Source organism: Mirounga angustirostris, unplaced genomic scaffold, assembly GCF_029215605.1.
Source record: "Mirounga angustirostris isolate CCGP_5_RB_7025 unplaced genomic scaffold, mMirAng1.0.hap1 SCAF_1, whole genome shotgun sequence".
Lineage (NCBI taxonomy): Eukaryota > Metazoa > Chordata > Mammalia > Carnivora > Phocidae > Mirounga > Mirounga angustirostris.
In genome coordinates, this window is record NW_026991709.1 from 162676959 (window position 1) to 162696359 (window position 19401).

General features: G+C 43.3%; 2 protein-coding genes across 7 annotated transcripts in view; one reads left to right on the top strand and one right to left on the bottom strand.

Annotated features, from left to right (window-relative positions):
- Positions 1–2442: 2442 nt before the first annotated feature.
- Positions 2443–8416, top strand: MKRN2OS (MKRN2 opposite strand). The gene is made up of 4 exons (XM_045863774.2): positions 2443–2660; positions 6247–6296; positions 6855–7017; positions 8176–8416. Exons 1-4 carry the CDS (start codon positions 2443–2445, stop codon positions 8414–8416), a joined length of 672 nt encoding a protein of 223 aa, XP_045719730.2.
- A 6805-nt stretch (positions 8417–15221) lies between these two features.
- Positions 15222–19401, bottom strand: part of TSEN2 (tRNA splicing endonuclease subunit 2) — a 39572-nt gene continuing 35392 nt past the window's right edge. For 4 of the 6 annotated variants that reach the window (XM_064592057.1, XM_064592066.1, XM_064592052.1 and 1 more), the window contains 5 exons: positions 18944–18980; positions 18294–18405; positions 17282–17338; positions 17079–17168; positions 15222–16118 (listed from right to left, as the gene is read on the bottom strand). In XM_064592057.1, coding sequence (XP_064448127.1) covers positions 16059–16118; positions 17079–17168; positions 17282–17338; positions 18294–18405; positions 18944–18980 — 356 coding nt within the window. In that variant the 3' untranslated portion in view covers positions 15222–16058. The remainder of the gene's footprint in view (positions 16119–17078; positions 17169–17281; positions 17339–18293; positions 18406–18943; positions 18981–19401) is intronic. The other 2 variants (XM_045861805.3, XR_010411711.1) reach the window with 2 other exon arrangements.

Consider the following 19401-nt stretch of genomic DNA (forward strand, 5'->3'; position numbering starts at 1 on the left):
GAGTGATTATTATAAAAGTGGGGGTGGGGGTCACTTTTGGAAGAAGCTGGGGGTGGGGATGGAATGACAGAGGACTCTGAGATGGCTGAAAAAGTTCTAGTTCTGGACTTGAGTGATACTTACAAGGGGTTCACAGTAAAATAATTCATTAAACTATACATTTGTTTTGTGTTATTATCTGTATCTATGTTTTATTTTTACCATAAGAAGATTTTTAGAAACAGAGAAAATAAGGTAAAAAAGGATTTAAGATATCTGTGTTTTTAAGAGTTTTTAAGTTTATTTTTAAGTAATCTGTACACCCAGTGTGGGGCTCAAACTCACAACCCTGAGATCAAGGGTCACATGCTCCACCAACTGAGCCAGCCAGGTGCCCCTAGATGCCTGTGTTTTTGGAAAGGAGAATGCTAGTGTATTAAAAACGTTTATCAAGGCATGATGCCTCAGTTCCTTTTCATAAGATTAAAAATTCCTCTTGGTACTGGTGTCATGAAGATGAATATATTCTCAGTTGAAAATAATTTGGGGGGCACCTGGGTGGCTCAGTCAGTTAAGCATCTGCCTTTGGCTCAGGTCATTAGTCCAGGGTCCTGCTCAGCTGGGAGCCTGCTTCTCCTTCTCCTCCCCACTCGTGCTCTCTCTCACAGTCTCTCTCTCTCTCAGATGAATAAATAAAATCTTTTAAAAAATTCTAAAAAGTTAAAAAAAAAGAAAATAACTTGGGTCACTCAAATAATCAAACAATAGCTGCATGGTTTATATTAATAATGAACCACCTCAGACCTTGGTCACCCGAACTGGGCATCTAGCTATAGAGCCTGTCTGCCTTCACTGTAAGAGAGAAGATGCTTGAAAGGATTTCTAAGGGTTTTTTCTAGTTCTGTGAGTCTGATGATCATTTTCATATTATTAATACTTAATATGCACTTTTCTGCATCTCAGCATAGTGTAATTTATTTATTTATTTATTTTTAAAAAGATTTTCTTTATTTATTTGACAGAGAGATACACAGCGAGAGAGGGAACACAAGCAGAGGGAGTGGGAGAGGGAGAAGCAGGCTTCCCACGGTGCAGGGAGCCCGATGTGGGGCTCGATCCCAGGACCCTGGGATCATGACCTGAGCCGAAGGCAGACGCTTAACGACTGAGCCACCCAGGCACCTGGCATAGTGTAATTTATTTAAAGGCATGCTGTGAAACACTTTTCTGAAGTGACTATACCTGCCATGATACCCACAGATCTTCCCTTTACCATTGCTTTTCTCTGGAACTATAGGCACCGATAGGAGATTGGTTAAATGAAGTATGGTGCAGGGGTCCCTGGCTAGCTCAGTCAGAAGCACATGCGACTCTTGATCTCGGGGTTGTGAGTTCAAGCTCCATGTTGGGTGTAGAGACTACTTAAAAAAAAAAAAAAGTGTGGTGCAATCAAACTATGGATTCCTATGCAGTCATCTGAAAGGATGAGCTGGACCTATAGTCCTAATACTGTAGCTAAATTTCTGAGATGAGAGAAATACACACATTTCAAAACAGCATACTGTTATCAGAACACCGGGATTTAAAAAAAAATTATGGGGCAATACTCATTTACCTTACTATTAGTTTTCTCAGGGAACAGGATTTGGTGAGTGGAAAAATGTTATGGACGAACAGGGGACATTACCTTTCTTTCTTTTTTTGCAGTTTCTCAAACTTATTTTAAACTTGAAGAATCATACAGTGCATGTAGTAAAATGTCCAGCTTGATGAATTTTCACAAACTGAATACTTACTACAACCAACCCCTTGATAATGAAGCAGAGAAGCCCCAGGCCACAGAAACTCCCTCCTGCCTTCTCCTACTCAGTACCCCTCCCGTCCCCACCTAGGGCAACCACTATCCTTATTTCTAACTGCTGTTAATTTTTTATGAGCAAGATTACTTCTACGATATAAAACATCAAAAGAAAATAGCCTCCAAGGATTTCACATATTTATCCAACAACAAAACAACATCACCTATTCTAGAAACACAGAAATAAATGGGGGTCCCTAACTGCAAGAAGCTCACAGACTAATGGCTAATCAAATATCAGAACGCTAGTAGAAATATGAATCCACTTCTGCCAGTGCAAGGGAACGCTCAAGGAAGCGAAGGAAGGTTTCACAGAAAAGTAGGGCTTTAAAAGATGAGTAGGAGCTGCGTATTGACCGTTGCAAAGCGTACAAGGCTGGAAAGAAACTTTGTAAGTGAGCACAAATGAAAATTAGCTCTTTAAGACACCAGTTTATGGGGAGGTCTGGTTACTGGTTAATCCTACTTGGTTTGGCTTCTGAAGCCGTCAGTCAGAATGACATCACTGTTGTTCGGGTTACTCGGGAGGCGTACGTTTGCTAGCCAGGTAATGAGGAAAAGGAAGTCTTGGGAAACTGCCACTGGTTGCCCAGGACAGGAAAGCCATGCAGCATACAGAGGCTGGAAAGCCTTTAATTAAATTCAGCCACTGTAAGAAATACATCTACAGCTTCAGTGTGCCCCAAAGCTGCCCCCTCTGCCAGCAAGTCATGGGCTCAAGGAAGCTGGAGGAAGCACCTGTTAGCATCTCCAATCCATTTACCAACGGGCATCAAGAAAAATGTTCATTCCTCCTCAGACCAACTCAAGGGACGTTCCTTAGGTACAGTGTTTTTTGAGTGTTATATTAAGTGATTCTGTAAACTTTTCCTTCTGTGTTGTAATCACTAAAACTTTTTCTATAAAGATGTATTTTAGAGAGAGAGAGAGAGAGAGTGTGCGCGGGGGGTGGGGGGGTGGGGGTGGTGGTGGTGGAAGGGCAGAGGGAGAAGAAAAGGAAGAGAGAATTTCCAGCAGACTTCCCGCCTGAACGCAAAGCCGGGTTTGGTTTCGGGGACAGACGCAGTCCAACCAGATCCCATGAGCCTGAGATCATGACCTGAGCCGAAACCAAGAGTTGGACAGTTAACCAATCGAGCTACCCAGGCGCCCCGAAAACTTTCTTTTTCTAACATGTACTATACAGTATGAGGTTTAGTGGATAATCTTGCCAGTGTTTTGGCATCAAATCCTAAAATGTAGGTCTATTCATTTCATAAAGATAGATGGTGTATGTACTTTCCTAGAGTGATTAGTGCAAGACTATATGAAGAATAAGGGAAGGTCAAACCTGCTTATACAATCTTAAGAGAGGAAAACTGATAGCTTGGAGCTTTTTTTTTACTCATAGATTTTGTGCTAAGAGGCTAACTGGGAAAATGACCCAGCAGCTACTCTAATCAAAATAATTTCTTTACTGCGAGTTAGGCTGTAATTTCTGTGACAAACAGGAATAATGTACAAAGCCTGAAGAAAGGCCACATCCAGACTCTTCTGCAATAGAGATGAATTAAATTGAAGACCAGAGGTGGTCTACCTCAATTGTGGATACCACCTGACTTTAAGATTTCGGAAATCAAAAGAAAGGGCTGTGCCTCCTTAGTGTCCCTGTGGAGTTTACAAATGGAATTAGAAGCGGCCCAGCATGAGCCAGGTATGAGAGCATGGACACTACAGAATGAGCATGGTCATGAACATCATTGTGACCCAATGCTGAGACCTCCTGGCCTCCTTGAAATCTACCCTCCCAACTCCCATGTGCCCTCGAGAGCTCTGGTTTGGGATAAGACAGCTGGAGTGGTGTCTTCACTTCCCTGCTTACTAACTTCCTTAATCGATTTCCTTCCCCCCTTTATGTGGATGAAATGAACCAAAGTGTGCAGAGTGCTGCACCCCTGCCCCTCCTGGAGGCCGCAGGGTGCAGAGAGAACAGCGCGCCTGTGCTGCCACAAAGCCCCCAATTCCTGTCCATATTCAGACCAGCTCCAGACCCTCCAGTCTCTGTTCCTCATCTGCAAATTGAGGGTCCTGCTGACCTTGCAGGGTGGTGAGGTTCAGTGATAAGGCAGATAAAGCTGGCGCAGGCACCAGTCACGATGTTGAGCCAACATACTCCTTTCCATCCTATTCTTATACTCAGTTCTGAATATGACTGGCAGAACCTTCATTTCCCTTATCTGAATCATGAAGCCCAAAATGTTTCATAAGATCCCCTCATTCAGGGGCGCCTGGGTGGCTCAGTTGGTTAAGCGGCTGTCTTCAGCTCAGGTCATGATCCTGGAGTCCCGGGATCGAGTCCCGCATCGGGCTCCCTGCTTGGCGGGGAGTCTGCTTCTCCCTCTGACCCTCCTCCTTCTCATGCTCTCTATCTCTCATTCTCTCTGTCTCAAATAAATAAATAAAATCTTAAAAAAAAAAAAAAGATCCCCTCATTCATGCTACTGGCTGGATCCCAAAAGCTTTTGAATAAAGTGATTAAAATTCAGAATTTATTTGCCATAACATGGGTTCATTCAACAAATCCTTACTGAGCAGCTGTGTGTGGGAAACGCTAGGGATGTCACAGTGAAGGAGCCACGGCCCTGCTCTCTAGAACATGATAGGCTTTCAGGTGGGGCCCTAATAAGCATTTATTTATTCTACAATGTGGTAGCAATACTGATGAGCCTAGCCTTGCTTGGCATCAGCAGAAGGGAGGTGGTGATGTTGAAACAGGTTATATGCTTTGGCATCCTCTCATCCCCGAAGACCAGGATCTGCAGAAACCTAAGTAGTCCCTTGCCCACCAGACCTTCTAAGGACAATTTCCAAACTATTCCTTTCCCTCTCATCTAATTTCCAAAACCTCAGGACTGACTCCCACAACTCACCTTGAGACAGTTTCACCTACTTTGTAAAAGAGAACCCACAATAACCCAAAGGATTCACCGAGGTTCTCATCAAACTCTCGGGTCTGCCACATATGGTTGTGCAGGTTGTGGACTGCACAAAACCGCCTTGCCAAAGTGGTTTTGGGTCTTGAAACTCAGTCTGCACCACACTTACCAAGCCAAACACTCTGGGCAGAGCTGCATCTGCAGGAGGAAGGGGCACCTTTTCTTAATTTATACAAAGGTGTGGTATGGGAGAGGAATGGCCCTGCCACTATGACATGCTTTTGTAACATTCTATATTTTTCCCCCTTAAGAGCAGTTAACTATTAAAGGCTTGTTAAACTAAAAGTCTTCTCTGGAAGCGAGCAAACTCCAAGAGGGCAGAGACCTCGTCAGTCTCATTTCCTGTGGTGCCACTAGCCCTTTACTTCAAGTGACAGGCCGACAGTTCCCATGGTAAACATCTGTGCAGGACTGAGAAACCACCAAAGGATGGGGGGAGGGAAGGAATAGCTGGGATTTAGGCAGGAGACAAAGTGCAGTGACACGCTGGGGCAGTGATCTCAAGGTAGATCACACTGTAAGTGCAGCACTCAAGTCGGACTGGTACTATTTTGCCCAGCTCCATTCTCAGCCTCTGAACCCACAGGGTCTCAAAACACTCAGAGTGGCTGCAACAAGATGACCTGCAGGATCACTCTGGAGGTGGGGCAGCTGTTTGTGTTCTTGGTCATTTTAAAGCCTGGGACTGCTTGCTTTCATGAGGAACCTGCAGTCTCGTGAAGGAGCTTTATCATCTAACAATTACCTCTGATTTATTCGACACCTGTATGTGGCAGGTACTCGACAGGCATTTTATTCTTACAACCAGCTTGCTGGAGGTTTATGATATTCCCATTTTATAGATGAGGAAACTGAGATCAGAGAAAGTGACTTGCTAATGTCCCAGGGCTAGTAAGTGATGGTTTGGGATTGTACAAGAAGGTTTATCATATGGAGTCAGAGGTTTAATGAACAGTCTCAGGTAAAGAGTAATTTCAGGAAGCAAGGGCTGTCCAGGAAAAGTGAGTGTGGCCATGGGCTACAAAGACCAAAAGACACTGTTTCAGTTTTGATGGTAGAGGTCCACTGAGATGCACCCAGGATCCTTTCCCTGGTCAGCCTGATGAACAGGCTGTAACCTCACCTACAAGGAGGAAAGATTCAACAACTGACCTCCAGATGCACCCCTCTGCTGGGGAGCCAGGAGTTAAGCTGATTTTATGCTCCAGCAGGGCTGGCCTTCCAGCACACTTTATGTGGGGGGCTTTAGTAATAGTAATGGGGGGCTAGAAAAGCCAGGTGGGGGGCCAGGGGAGTATTTTCTACCTCAAATGTACTCTTGGCTCAACCAGTTTTGAAACAGTGCTTCCACTCGCCTGGTCACTGATGGCAAGTTCTGGCACCAGCCAAGATCACGCTCCTACTTTAAATACCAACTCTTCATGTTTCTTTCAGGGAGTATGACGGAAGATCCGATCTTCATGTCGGAATAACCAATACAAATGGTGAGTGCACTGCTCGAGGCAGCAGAAACTGATCTGTGAACAGAAACCCAGGACTGGGTTTTTGGACTCAGATTTACCCACATGAGCTGTCAAATGTACTACCCACTGTCTCAGTGGAAATTTAGTGCTGATTTAAGGAAACCAGATAGACCCCCTTGTACATAGAAAACTTCACCAAGAATATTTGGAGAGGATTATCCTGGCTCTATTATTGTCTCCATCTGCTGGGGGCAACTTCTCGGAGCTGAAGAGCAGGTGGAGCAAGACCTGGGTTTCCCTGAAAGAAATGATGTGCAGAGGGCAGGAGAGGCAGGGGCTCAACACCCCCGATCCTCCCTGACTCCAGGTGGTGGCTGCCTCTCCAGCCTGACCCTGGAGGGGATCCTAGGGCCTCTCCTGGTCTCCTGCTCTCTGACAGTCATCAGAAAGTACGCTCTGGCTAACTTCACATCATGTGAAGTGACCATGGTGGTGGCTGCCGTTTCCGGACAACCTCTTCTCACAGAGGTGCATCTTCCCTTAAGTCTCCCCTCCGCGTGACTCCAGTTTCGCTTGCAGGAGTTGTATATAATTACACCACGCATGGCGTCCAGCGAGACGAAGCAGGGTGGGAGCAGAGTGTAAGCATCCCGTTACTGCAGCCTGGCATGTTTGGACTGATGGATCAGTGGGACAAGTACCTGGACGACTTCTCCGCCACGGGGGCCTGGCTGCCCCAGAGGTACAGGCCGGCAGGGACCTCCAGCTCCCTGGCCCTCGTTCCGCATGCAGGTGTGACCCCAGCTCATAGGACTCTCAAGCTGTGTCTACTTTGTGTGGAGCCTGTACCGAGATAGTAGTGCCTGTAACAAAGTGTGAGCAGGGGCTGAATGATTTTGGGTTTTCCGCAGAGGTGGGCCAGTATACACTTACACAACAGAATCACCGTATTTTTTTAATTTTATTTTAATTATTTATTTGACAGAGAGAGACACAGCGAGACAGGGAACACAAGCAGGGGGAGCAGGAGAGGGAGAAGCAGGCTTCCCAAGGAGCAGGGAGCACAACGCGGGGCTCGATCCCAGGACCCTGGGATCATGACCTGAGCCGAAGGCAGACGCTTAACGACTGAGCCACCCAGGCGCCCCCAGAATCACCGTATCTTAAGAACCGAAAGGACTACAACCTAGTACTCCAGTTATTTGATTAGACATTTTTACATACTTAACATTTAATATGTACAGCAAAAGCCATATTACAGTCCCTTAAAATTTTTAAAAAATGTTTAAAACGTAAAAAATACCTAACACTCCTTTTTATGATTTAGCCATTTTGAAATTTATTTCTCAGTCTCTTGCTCCCTCAACACTTTAGATATATAGCATACCTGTGGACCTAATTGTTCTGAGGCTTCCCTTAAAATAGGTATAGACACTGGGATACCCTAAAACTTAGAAATGGAACTCCCTCCCTGGATCGAGTCCCACATCGGGCTTCCTGCTCAGCAGGGAGTCTGCTTCTCCCTCTGACCCTCCCCTCTCTCATGTGCTCTCTCTCAAATAAATAAATAAAATCTTAAAAAAAAAAAAAAAGAAAGAAATGGAACTCCCTTTCTAAAATGTCAGTTCCCCATGTTGGCGGTTTCTGTACAACTTAAGTCAGCACTCGGAACCTCTAGGCGCGTCCACTCCTATCTTACTTAAGTTGCGAGCAGAAATAGCCTGAGCTGCCCGGTGTCCCTCAGAACTGCACTCTGGGAGCTCAGTCGTCCAGGGGACCAGTAGACCCAGTGCGTGGGGAGCCCAGCCTCAGCCCTGCCAGCCCCTCGGCGGCTTCACGGCCTGAGCCTGAGCCGCTTTGAGACCTCAGGCTCCCCTTCTCCCCGTGCTTGTTTTGTAAGGTATGAAGAAGACCGTCACAACTGCTACAGTTACACCCTCACATTCATTAACTGCATTCTGACCACAGAAGGCAAGGAGCAACTGGGCAAAGACGAGTTCATTGAGAAGTATGTGCTTCCAAGGACGAGGAAGGCCTCCAAGTACATCACACTGTACCGGGTGATAGAAGAGCGTGGCTTCTACGTGACCGACCACCCGGATGAAGAGACAGACCCTCCTGAGGGGAGCGCTGCGTGCTGAGCGCACTAAGAGCAGAAGGACAGCACCGTTAGTCGGTATGAGGGATTTCTACGTGTGTTCAACTGTAATAACAAGGTGTTAAGGCTTTCTTGGTAGCATATTTCTACCTATTGCAGTATAAGTGTTTATGAAATTAATAAAAATTGCCCTGGGTTTTAAAAGTTGTATGCATTACAACTAAATTATTCTCATAATGGTTCGGTTTTTAAACTGAGGCTCCATGTTACAGCATAAAGTGGCAGCATCTTTTATTTGCAGAACAATGAAAGTTATTCCTATAATTAAAGCTGAACAAATTCACTTTTCCATGTGAACCCAGAAAGTGGGGATTTGGGGCGCCTGGGTGGCTCAGTCGTTAAGCGTCTGCCTTCGGCTCAGGTCATGATCCCAGGGTCCTGGGATCGAGCCCCACATCGGGCTCCCTGCTCCGCGGGAAGCCTGCTTCTCCCTCTTCCACTCTCCCTGCTTGTGTTCCCTCTCTTGTGGTGTCTTTCTCTGTCAAATAAATAAAGTCTTAAAAAAAAAAAGAAAGTGAGGATTTTAGAAAGGTGAGCGAGACACAATTTATGAAGTAAATTCTCCTGTTTTTATTTAAAAAGCATATGGTAACCTTTTGACAGTCAGTAAAAGAAAAGAAAGAAAGAAAGAAAGAAAGAAAGAAAGAAAGAAAGAAAGAAAGAAAGAAAGAAAGAAAGAAAGAAAGAGGAGCAAGGAAGCAAGCAAGGTTTTCCGAATCTAAGTTAGGAAATGGGCTCCACTTCTCAACTAGCTTTTCTGAGCCTATATGCAAAGTAGATGGCAATTCCTCAAGTCAGTTTCCCTCTCGTATTACTTGACCTGACATGAGTTGACCAAGGCAAAGTATATCCCCTGTCTACTGTATTTATTTATTTTTAAACTTTATTTATTTAAAGTAATCTCTATACCCAACATGGGGCTCAAACTCACAACCCTGAGATTAGGAGTCGCATGTGCTTCTGACTGAGCCAGCCAGGTGCCCTTCCCTGTCTACTTTAAAAGCAGAATTCAGGAAAGACACAATGAAAGGTCGACTTCTTTAATACCTTCAGGGGGAGGAAGGGGATAACTGGGATGAGTAATTATAAAGAAATGGGGTGATTTTTAACAACCACATCAGAATTTGTATACCTAAAAGATCACTGAATTTTAAATAGCCAAGGAGCAAAACATTTCAGCATTCCTCTCTGGAAACTGCTTCCAGAAGTCACTTTGTTTTTGACCAAATGTGATATACTAACACACCTAAAGTTACTCCCTAGCTATGGCACCAAATAAATGTTTAATTTCCAAAAACCAAATCCATCTTCAAGGAACCAATAATTTACTCGTAATAAAGATATTTAGAGGGGCGCCTGGGTGGGTCAGATGGTTAAGCGTCTGCCTTTGGTTCAGGTCATGATCCCAGGGTCTTGGGATCGAGCCCTGACTCAGGCTCCCTGCTCAGTGCAGAGCCTGCTTCTCCCTCTCCCTCTGCCCATCCCTCTTCTTGTGCTCTCTGGCTCTCTCTGTCAAATATATAAAATATTAAAAAAAAAAAAGATATTTAGAAAACTTGCTATAGATCCTTAAGGCCCGTTTCCAAAAACGTATTTGGGTAATGTTTCAGCACGTGGTAACTTCAGTGGGAAAAAAAATGCATAGCACACCGTTTGCATCTATACGTTCAGGTATTTTTAAGAAAAACAAAACTTCCCACCCAGAATATGATACCACTTTAAACAGAATCATGACTACTATTCTGGGGTGTTCAAGAAGTCATAAAGACTTCACTGGGTAAAGATGAAAAAAGTGTTGAGTTTGGGAAATATTCCAATTTGTCCCTATTCTCTTAACACACTATTTTAGGACTCTACTTCTCTGGTCTAGTTGTTTACCAATTATTGATAATCAGAGCAGCTGCATTTAATGAGTATCATTAAAGATTCCACACCTGCATAAACTTCTTTTTTTTTTTTTTTTTAATTTTTTTATTCTTATGTTAATCCCCTTACATTACAACATTAGTTTTAGATGAAGTGTTCCATGATTCATTGTTTGTGCACAACACCCAGTGCTCCACTGCATAAACTTCTTAATCTTTCTTCCCTTTTAATCCTTAAGACCACCTTGTGAGGTAGGTACTAACAATATGCCTATTTTACAGATGAAGAGGGAAACTGAGGAAATGACTTGCCCAAAGTCCCACAGTGGGAAAACCAGAGATCAGACCTAGGTTTGACTGCAAAGGCTGTGCGCTTAACTCCCTGGGCCACCCCGCAACCTAAAAGCAACCAATGGTACCTAGGATGTGTGGCAACTGGGGCGCCGATTTGCCGTCATTAGAGAAGATAAAGGAGAAAATAAAGATTTTGCTTTCATTGACATTCAAATATGGAAAGGAAATAAATGTCATAAAACAATTCAGATAAAATAAGGATGGTTAATGTTAGAAATGCCAAGTTCATGCTTTCTCTTAGTGCTTCACTCCTTGATTTTCAAACAAAGCTTTCATGGTCCCCAGCCCCTGTTTTAGGGGCTGCTCTCCAACCTGGGGGTGATCACAGCAGTAGTCAGCCTATTCTTTCACTTCAGGAGGCCACAAATTCCCTCTGGTAAAATTCACAGTACCACCCAATAAGCTTTACCCCTAATAAAGGAAATTAAGCATTGAGATAACACCAATAGATGGCAATGTTGCTCAGTTTTGCAGAATTATGACCCAAGACTCCTTCCATTAAGTTTCTTTTATCATACCAGCGAAATGCTAACTGAAGGACCAGGCAATTCAGCCACCAACTTGGCACCAACTCTGCTTCCCAGAAGAGTTCTCCCTGGTACCCCCCCCACAACGTGCCTCTTCATCTCATCCCCTGGTGCGGCCCTGGGCACACGTCTAGTCCTCACCAACCCTCACACAATGACCAACCACTCTTCACAGCAAGGTCATAAAGTTTGCCTCAGTGTTACTGACTTGAAAGTCTAAAATGATCCACCCAAAGGCATCTTCCCAAAGCCTTGAGAGCATTCATGAATTACTCCTATTACCAGGAAAACCCGATAAACATTATTTAAACACACATACACACACACAGGCTGTTTCTGGCTTGCTTTGTAGAGGTGCTTACTACAACTCTCTCCATCTCCAGAGCTCTCTTTACTTTACCTCAAACTCTTCTTCTGGCACCTCCTTCTCCACTGTGTCACCTACCAGGGCATAAAAATTGGCTATGCATCTCCTAGTGAAAACAATTATGGCAGTGCTTACACTTTTGGTTTCTCCGAAAGGGAAAAAAGTATACCCGAGATGTGCTAGACCCTTTCATAGGTCATTTCATTTAGTTTGCAAAACACACTCAGCAGGTACTGATTATCCCCATTTCACAGGTGAGCAAATAAGGTTCAGAGGCAAGGCTCCCAAGGTCACCAGTTTCCCTAGTGTAGACTTGGAATTTGGATCTGCTTGAGATTCTCTCTCAACAACCCCCACTCTCTCTAAAATAAATAAATAAATAAATCTTTAACAAATAAAAGTTAGGAAGACTATTTACCTGTGTAATATTATTTCTGAAAATGTAAAGATTCTAAAAAATCTTAAATGCAACCTTTCACTTCAACAGTGAATTACTTTGAAGTAAAAAATACTACTTCTTAGTTTAACAGTTTCACAGATGTGTTTTCATATTATGTATTCTTAAGTCATCCCTGTATTTCACAAAATGGCAGAAAGACTAAGTTTTTTCAGTTCTATATAAGAAAGCAAGGATTTAAGATAAATTGGGAGGTTTATTTTTATTTTTCAAAGATTTTATTTATTTGTTTTCGAGAGAGACACACACACACACAGTGAGAGCAAGAATGGGGCGAGGGGCAGAAACTCAAGCAGACTCCCTGCTAAGTGCAGAGCCCAACATGGGGCTCGACCCCATGACCCATGAGATCACAACCTGAGCTGAAATCAAGAGTCGGATGCTTAACCGACTAAGCCACCCAGGTGCCCCAAATTGAGGGGTTTAAATATCTCTCAATTTTAGAAATGGAGCTCAGTTTTAAGGAAGTTAACGTCCATGGTTTAATTACTGGAGTCTGTAATCAGATTTTTAAAAATTCAATTCAGTTGGTAAAATCGTAAATGGAAGGTGGGTGGTGGGGAGAAGACACCTCATTTCTTTTTAACCCATGTACTCCCCAACAAAGGGAAAACTAAGTTAAAAATCACATTCAAGTAAGTAGTAACTTAAAAAACAACAAAAATGCTTTAACAATAAGGGTAAAAAAAGGCAAAATTTTATTCCACAAAGAACAGTGCCTTTTCAGATTTGTAGACTATGTTCAAAAAGGAAGAGAAACCTAACCAACTCCACCCTGGCAAACCTGCCTAAAACCATGCCCCATTCATGTTGGTTTAATCCCTGCCAAGCATAATGTTATGAACTAATTACTTTCTAGAACTGAATCTCCTTACAGGAGAACTTAGGACTTAGGGGCACAGATGTCACTGCTTCCCCTCAGTTTGGGAATGGAGCCAGAAAATGTCAGCCTCTAGAATGGAAGCTAAGAGAATCATCCTAAAGTAATCAACTGCACAAAGAACTGCTTTAACAGATGGTAGGTATGGTGGTTCTTATGACACGGTGCTTCCTCTCGCCCCCCAAAACGAATCCACGTGGCTGGAAGTGACTGGAAGTCATCTGTGCTGTATTTCTGATTTCACATGCTTTTCTAGGCTGGTGTCACTTCAGCCGTGGAGATCTTGTAAAAGCACTAAACCCAGGACCGAGAGCTCTCGGGTCAATTCCTCTACTTGCCCTTTGTGGTGGTGGTGTGGTGGCCACCTCTCTGAGACTCAAACCTTCATCCTAGGGAGGGTCCCCCCATTTGAACTCAAAAGTCTGTTGTGGGAGAAGCAAGAACACAGGTGTCTGCCCCATCTTAACCCCCACTATCTGAATATTTGCTGTAACAATTTTGCAAAAAAATGGTATACCATATTGGCTATCCAAAAAAATAAAAAATAAAAAAATAAAAAAATAAAAAAATAAAATAATGAGTCTGTGAGTCTGCAGCAAAATCACTCAAGTAGTGTCTGGAGCACACGGCATGTGCCGGTCTTAGCTGACTGACTGCCCAATGCTTGTGCTGTTTAGATGTGTGGTGGATGGTCACATCATTTCCTCCGCTTTATTAAGTAAAAATGTCTGCTATGGAAGTGGAAAAACCTATGAAGAAAGTAGGTGAGTCTAAAAGACCTAGGAAATTCCCTTTCTTAGAAGAAGAAAAAAAAAGGGATAAGGTATTGAGAAAGGTGATCCTATAAAAGAATCTTGGCCAAACACGTGTTCCCCCTTTATTTGTGTATGGTTTTTTGCATTGGGTGACAAAATAGAACTTGCAAAAAGTGTTGGTTCCACAAAGTTTCATGGTGTTCTTGCGTGTGGCATGCTACACTTATAAAGCCAGTGAAATTCTTTTTTTTTTTTTTTTTTTTAAGCCAGTGAAATTCTTGTATGGAGGGTGTACGGCCGGTCAGCGCGATGCCACTGAGCACATGTGGCTACAGTGGGCAGCTTAGATGCCTTAGGAGAGCTGGAGAGTGATGGAGCATAGGGAGGATTTGGTGAAGAATTCGTTTTAAAGCAAGACTGGAAGGTTTGAGATTTAAGAACCACGTAAACACACTTTGAAGAGAGGTGAAGCAACTTCTGTTCTCAGTGAGGCGGCAGCATCCCCCCCAGTGAACCAGAGCCACTCCTGAAGGTGTTTTTATCACAGAGCAAATTTCCAATCTTGCTGAACCTAAGCTTTTTTTTTTTTTAAAGAAAACACGCCATCTGTTACATCTATTTCAGAAGATAAGAAAAAAGTTCCAGGACATAATGCATCTAAAGATAAACTAATCCTGCTTTTAGCTGGTAACTGTAAACCAAAACCTTTGCTGGTACATCATTCCAGAACCCCAGGGCCCTTGGGTAATGCTCAAGAGTGCACGGCCTGCTACATGACGTTCAGACTGTGTACGTGAAGAAGGAATATCTTTCCTACAAGGCTTGTCTAAAGATGATGCTTTTGGACATCCTTCCAGAGCTTTCAGTTAGAAATAATACCTGTGCAGTCTTGTGGGTAGCTGTTACATGAAGCGAGTCCCCAAAACGTTGAAGGCACATTAGCTGATGATAAGATATGTGATGTGGAGTGCTCACAGGAGGATAGTACTTTGATGAAGGAGTCACAGAAGAGTTTTTACCAGAAAAGCACATGATGCACTGATCAGGCTTGGAGAGAAATGTCACCGCCAATGACAAATGAAATAGGGAAAAATAGGGCTCCAGAAATTTTTGCTGACTTTCAGGGTTTTGAGAAAGTGACGCTTCAAAGCCAAGTCTTTTACTTTGCTAAGGAGCCTGGAGAAAGCAAAGCAGGTAGTAAAAATGTTGAACTATTAGCATCACTAATGAAGAGCAAAAGGACTTAATACTAAGAAGCTCTTTCAGGTTGATGGTCATTACTGGTCTGCGGCCGGGGGGGGGGGGGGGGGGGAAGAGGACAACCTCCCTCATTTGAATGACAAATCTTTAAAATGTAGACCGTGCAGATATAATGATTCTGTTGTGAGAGAGCAGGATCATGCCGCGAACAGAAGCACCGCGTTAACACACATAACCACAATCCGAATCTCGGGCTGCCGGGAGCTCCAGGACCATGCATCAGAGGAATGCACACAGATGCCCGTCTTAGTCATCTCGCAGCTTCTGGCTCTTACCGTCCACTTCTGGGGTGTTGAGTGCTAAGGAGAAGACTGTCTAACCAATTTGAAAAAGGCTTGGTTTATTGTGTTTTTGCCAAATGCCAACTGCATTCATTATGTATCTCCATACATTATTTCACTACATTTTTTAATTTTATAACAAGTTCACTGAAGTACGATGCAATTTTTATCTAATACTGTACAATATTGCTGCGTACTATACACAAACATGTCCATCAGTGAGTTCACTGAGAGTTAGAGATTAGGTTTTAAAGGCTTTATGACTCGGAAATCCTTGACAGATATTAAACGGATTTTTAAGCGTTCGAGTAATTGGTTCAAGTTCTTAGATAAGGTGAGACACATTATTTGTTCCATTTAACATAATGGAATACAGGGTCTTAAAATCCCCAAATCTCCTCTCCGGCACTCTTTCAGGAACAGACTGGAGGTGAGTAACAAGAGACGCATGTGTACACAAGCCTTTGGGAAACAGTACTGTGCCACATAAATGTAAACTACTGTCATTTTCAGGTAAAATCAGAGAGTAACACAATTTCCCTGTTGCTGGAAGAGTCCTCTTGGGACTCATCTAGTCCGACCTGTTTACTGAATGGATGAGGACACAGGCCCACAGAAGAGAAGCTCGGCATCAGTTGGGAGTCAGTGAATGACCCAAGGACAGAATCTGAAGGCCAGCACAGAGCTCTTTTTTCTCCCCTGTGTAATTTTATTTTGTAAAATACTAACAGCTTTTTGGTGCTGGGACTGCTATGCCCTTTAAAACTTTTCAATTATTGGGCGGTTACAATAAGAGGACTCTTTACCTCCACTGAACTTGGCTTACTGTAGGAGACTCAATAGTATTTGTTGGTAAATCAGAATTCTGAGGTTGAATTGTTAAAGTTCGTCTTGGTCACTCCTCTCTCGTGAAGAAACCCAACGGCTTAGAATCACCTCCTGTAGCCAATAAAAATAAAAAGGTGACTAAGAATTTCAAAAACAGAAATGAAAGAACATGCTAGGTGTGTGAGATCAAAGCAACATTTCACAAAGACCGGTCTATATAATGAGGACACCTGTTCCCATTCCTTGTCACTGAAACACCTGGGGGAAAGGTGAAGGCAGCACTACACACCTTCCACGAAAACCCTACCTATCATAATCACACCAAGATCTTAAAAGCGAAACTTGCCTTGGCAGTTGTATTCCACTAGCACATTTCAGGAACAAGAGTGCCAGGACGAGAGCTAGCATTTCACATTAGAACCAGCTCTGAGATGGCGCTGGCATACCAAGTGGGTCTGGGCTGGCATTCGATGAGCAGCTGACCGAGGGGGCACGAGCTGGGCAAACTGCATGGAGGAGGCGCGGGGGCCGGGGAGGCTGCGGTGGGACAGAGCAGTGTGAAAAAGGAGGAAGGGTGCAGCCTCAGAGACAAAGAAAACTGACGATGTGCTGGATGTGGGGGAGGAGCCCCAGCCGGGGCGAGGGGCAGAAATAGTAACTAATACTGGGTGACAGGATGGCAGCCCTGCCAGAGAAACACCCGCCAGGAAGACTCAGAAGCCAGAACCCCAGAAGCCGGACAAGAAGTTCCAGGGGGGAGTGAGTTAGCAGCGCCACTTTAATTTCTGGGAATGAGACCTGGGAGAGGCCTGGTCAGGAGTTCCCAGGCCATCTGTGACAGCAGGGTCAGCTGCATGGTGGAGACGGAAGCCAGATGACATGGCAGATAAAGCGGCAGCAGGAATTACGGGGAAGTGAGAGTGGGCTCAGCAGGGAGCGGGCCTGAGGGGGCTTCCTGTTATCAAGGCAAGATGGTTTTCATTTCTTTTCTTGGGACCCCATGTTCCAGAGGACACAGTATGGTAGACAGAATCTTTGGGATACCATGAGTTTGTCTCTAAGTTTACCTACCTGAACTTTAATTCGTTTCATACATTCTGGGGACTCCATCTCTTTGTCAGTCATGGTAGAGGGTTTAATCAAATAGCATAGCATCAGTTCCTATTGAGAAATGAAGAAAAACATCCACATCCCACACAATAATAATACAAATTTGGGTGCAGGAAATGCAGGCAGGCTCCATTCCCTCCCACACTGTGCTCTTGGAAACTTACAAAGCACACTGGTTTCCTTCTAGGAACGTGACTGGGCCTGGGATCTAGACTAAGGACCTGCCATTTAGTCATTGTTGACATGGCAAGAGAATGCAAATAAAGCAAATATGTGGATTAAAAACACAGCATTTAAAATATTAAATATATGCTACAAGTCCCATAAAATGGGTATAAAAATACTAGAAACAGTATAGACTCCCTATTTCTAAAAGACAAAGCTACTTTTTATAGGCCACGCATAAGGAACTTAACCCATACTCAAGGCACTTGCCACCTGGCCTCTGCTGGACCTTTTGCGCCCTCCTCCCCCCACTGCGCCTCCAGCAGCATTGGGACAGAGTCAGAGGGGGTTCACAATCTGTGTCCAGTTAGCAAACTATTGAATAACAGAGAACACACAAAGCTTTCATCCTTAGTAGTCCTGGTGTAAGATGAAATTTCCCTCCTATCCTGATGGCAGCAAAATCCAGCAGAACATAAGCCAGGAAGTCAGAGGACTCTGGGTTTGAATCCCAATTCTGCATATAAGTTGCATGATTTTGGCTTTGCCACTCAACATCTGACTCTGATTGATTCCTCACCCTTAGGGATGAGAATAACAACAGGGTGGTGAGAGAAAACATGTACAGTGCTTAGCCATAAAGATTAATATCCTTCCTCTCTCCTCAAGAGATCTGCTAGCTCTGAAAAGAAATTTATCAATGTTTTGACTCCCTTGTGAATGTGTGTGAGTGAATTCTGAGCATGTGCTGACAGCACCCCTGGAAAGGAAGGCAAGGCCCACCTACACCAATCATTACAGGAAACTCTGAAGCTCAGTTCTTGGAGCTCAGCACCAGTGGGTGATGGCAGGGAATGCGAGAGGAGGTCAGCTTCTAGCCCCATCTTTTAGAACCTTGCTGGCAGGTGTGAAGTTCCTACAGATGACTTTTAGGGTTCCATTACATTTAAGAAAAAAAAAAAAATCCAACCATTTTAAGTGACACGTGAATGCCAAAGCTGATGCTGTTACCTTGGAGACATTAACCGAAACTCTGCTCAAGGCAGCCAGTGACCTCCAACTGAAAGGTCTGCGAAGAGAGCCCTCAAAATGGTCATCGACTAACTCAATAATGACAGAGTAACTGGAAGACAGATAGAGGGCATTGTAAAAATAAAAGGCATGAAATCAACCTCTTTAAAAAGAGTAACGCTTGTTCTACCAAGAACAGAGATACAGAAAATAATATATATACATCATCTAATCCTAAATGCCCCTGCAACATTATTGGAAAAGTATTAATGAAAAACACTTACTTTACATTACAAACTTTCAGGCTCATCTCAACACTGACAAGGAGAGAACAAAAATATTTCTCCCAATAAGAAAGCCATGAATTCACTCAACTGTTTAGATACTAACACTCACTGATAATTACGATGAACAATTACTGCATACATTAACTCAGTATGTAACACTACAACGTTTCCCATAACCTATTTATTATTTTACATATAGTACAACAATGTTAGTGTATAAGGCACAGATTTAGAGTATCTATTCCTAATAGGTCAAGAGAAACATGATTGTAATAGTTTCTGTGGCACTGAAAATTACACTGGAGGTCAGAAATTTCCTCCTGTCCCTTTAAGCCATTAACTTATTTAAAAATCACTCCAAACCTTGCATGGTAAAATGGAGGGCCTTTTCGATACAACACTGCAAAGAAAAAGAAAGAAAATGTATAACCACTTGAAATCAAAATCCTTATTACTGACATTTTCTCTTCTCCAAAGAGACATAAATACCCAATTATCTGTATATGGGTAATCTGCAATATGCCCTGTGCTCTATTTTTAAAACCCAAACTGTTTTCTTCCCTCAGAACAAAATGCAATTAGTAAAGCAAATCTGTGGCCAAGATCCTAACAATCTTATCTCACCCTCACCCCACAAATGAAATCCAAATTCAAATACAAGTGATTTTGGTCTTGCCTTTTGTCTTATACTCTTCCAGAGTGAGAATGTGAAATTATGTCAAACATGTGAAGTGTATATAATGTGGACTGGTATTTTGTTATTAATTTCAAATCAAAGTAATTTAAAATGTCTGAGGTACTCTGGCCAGGTACAAGCTGAC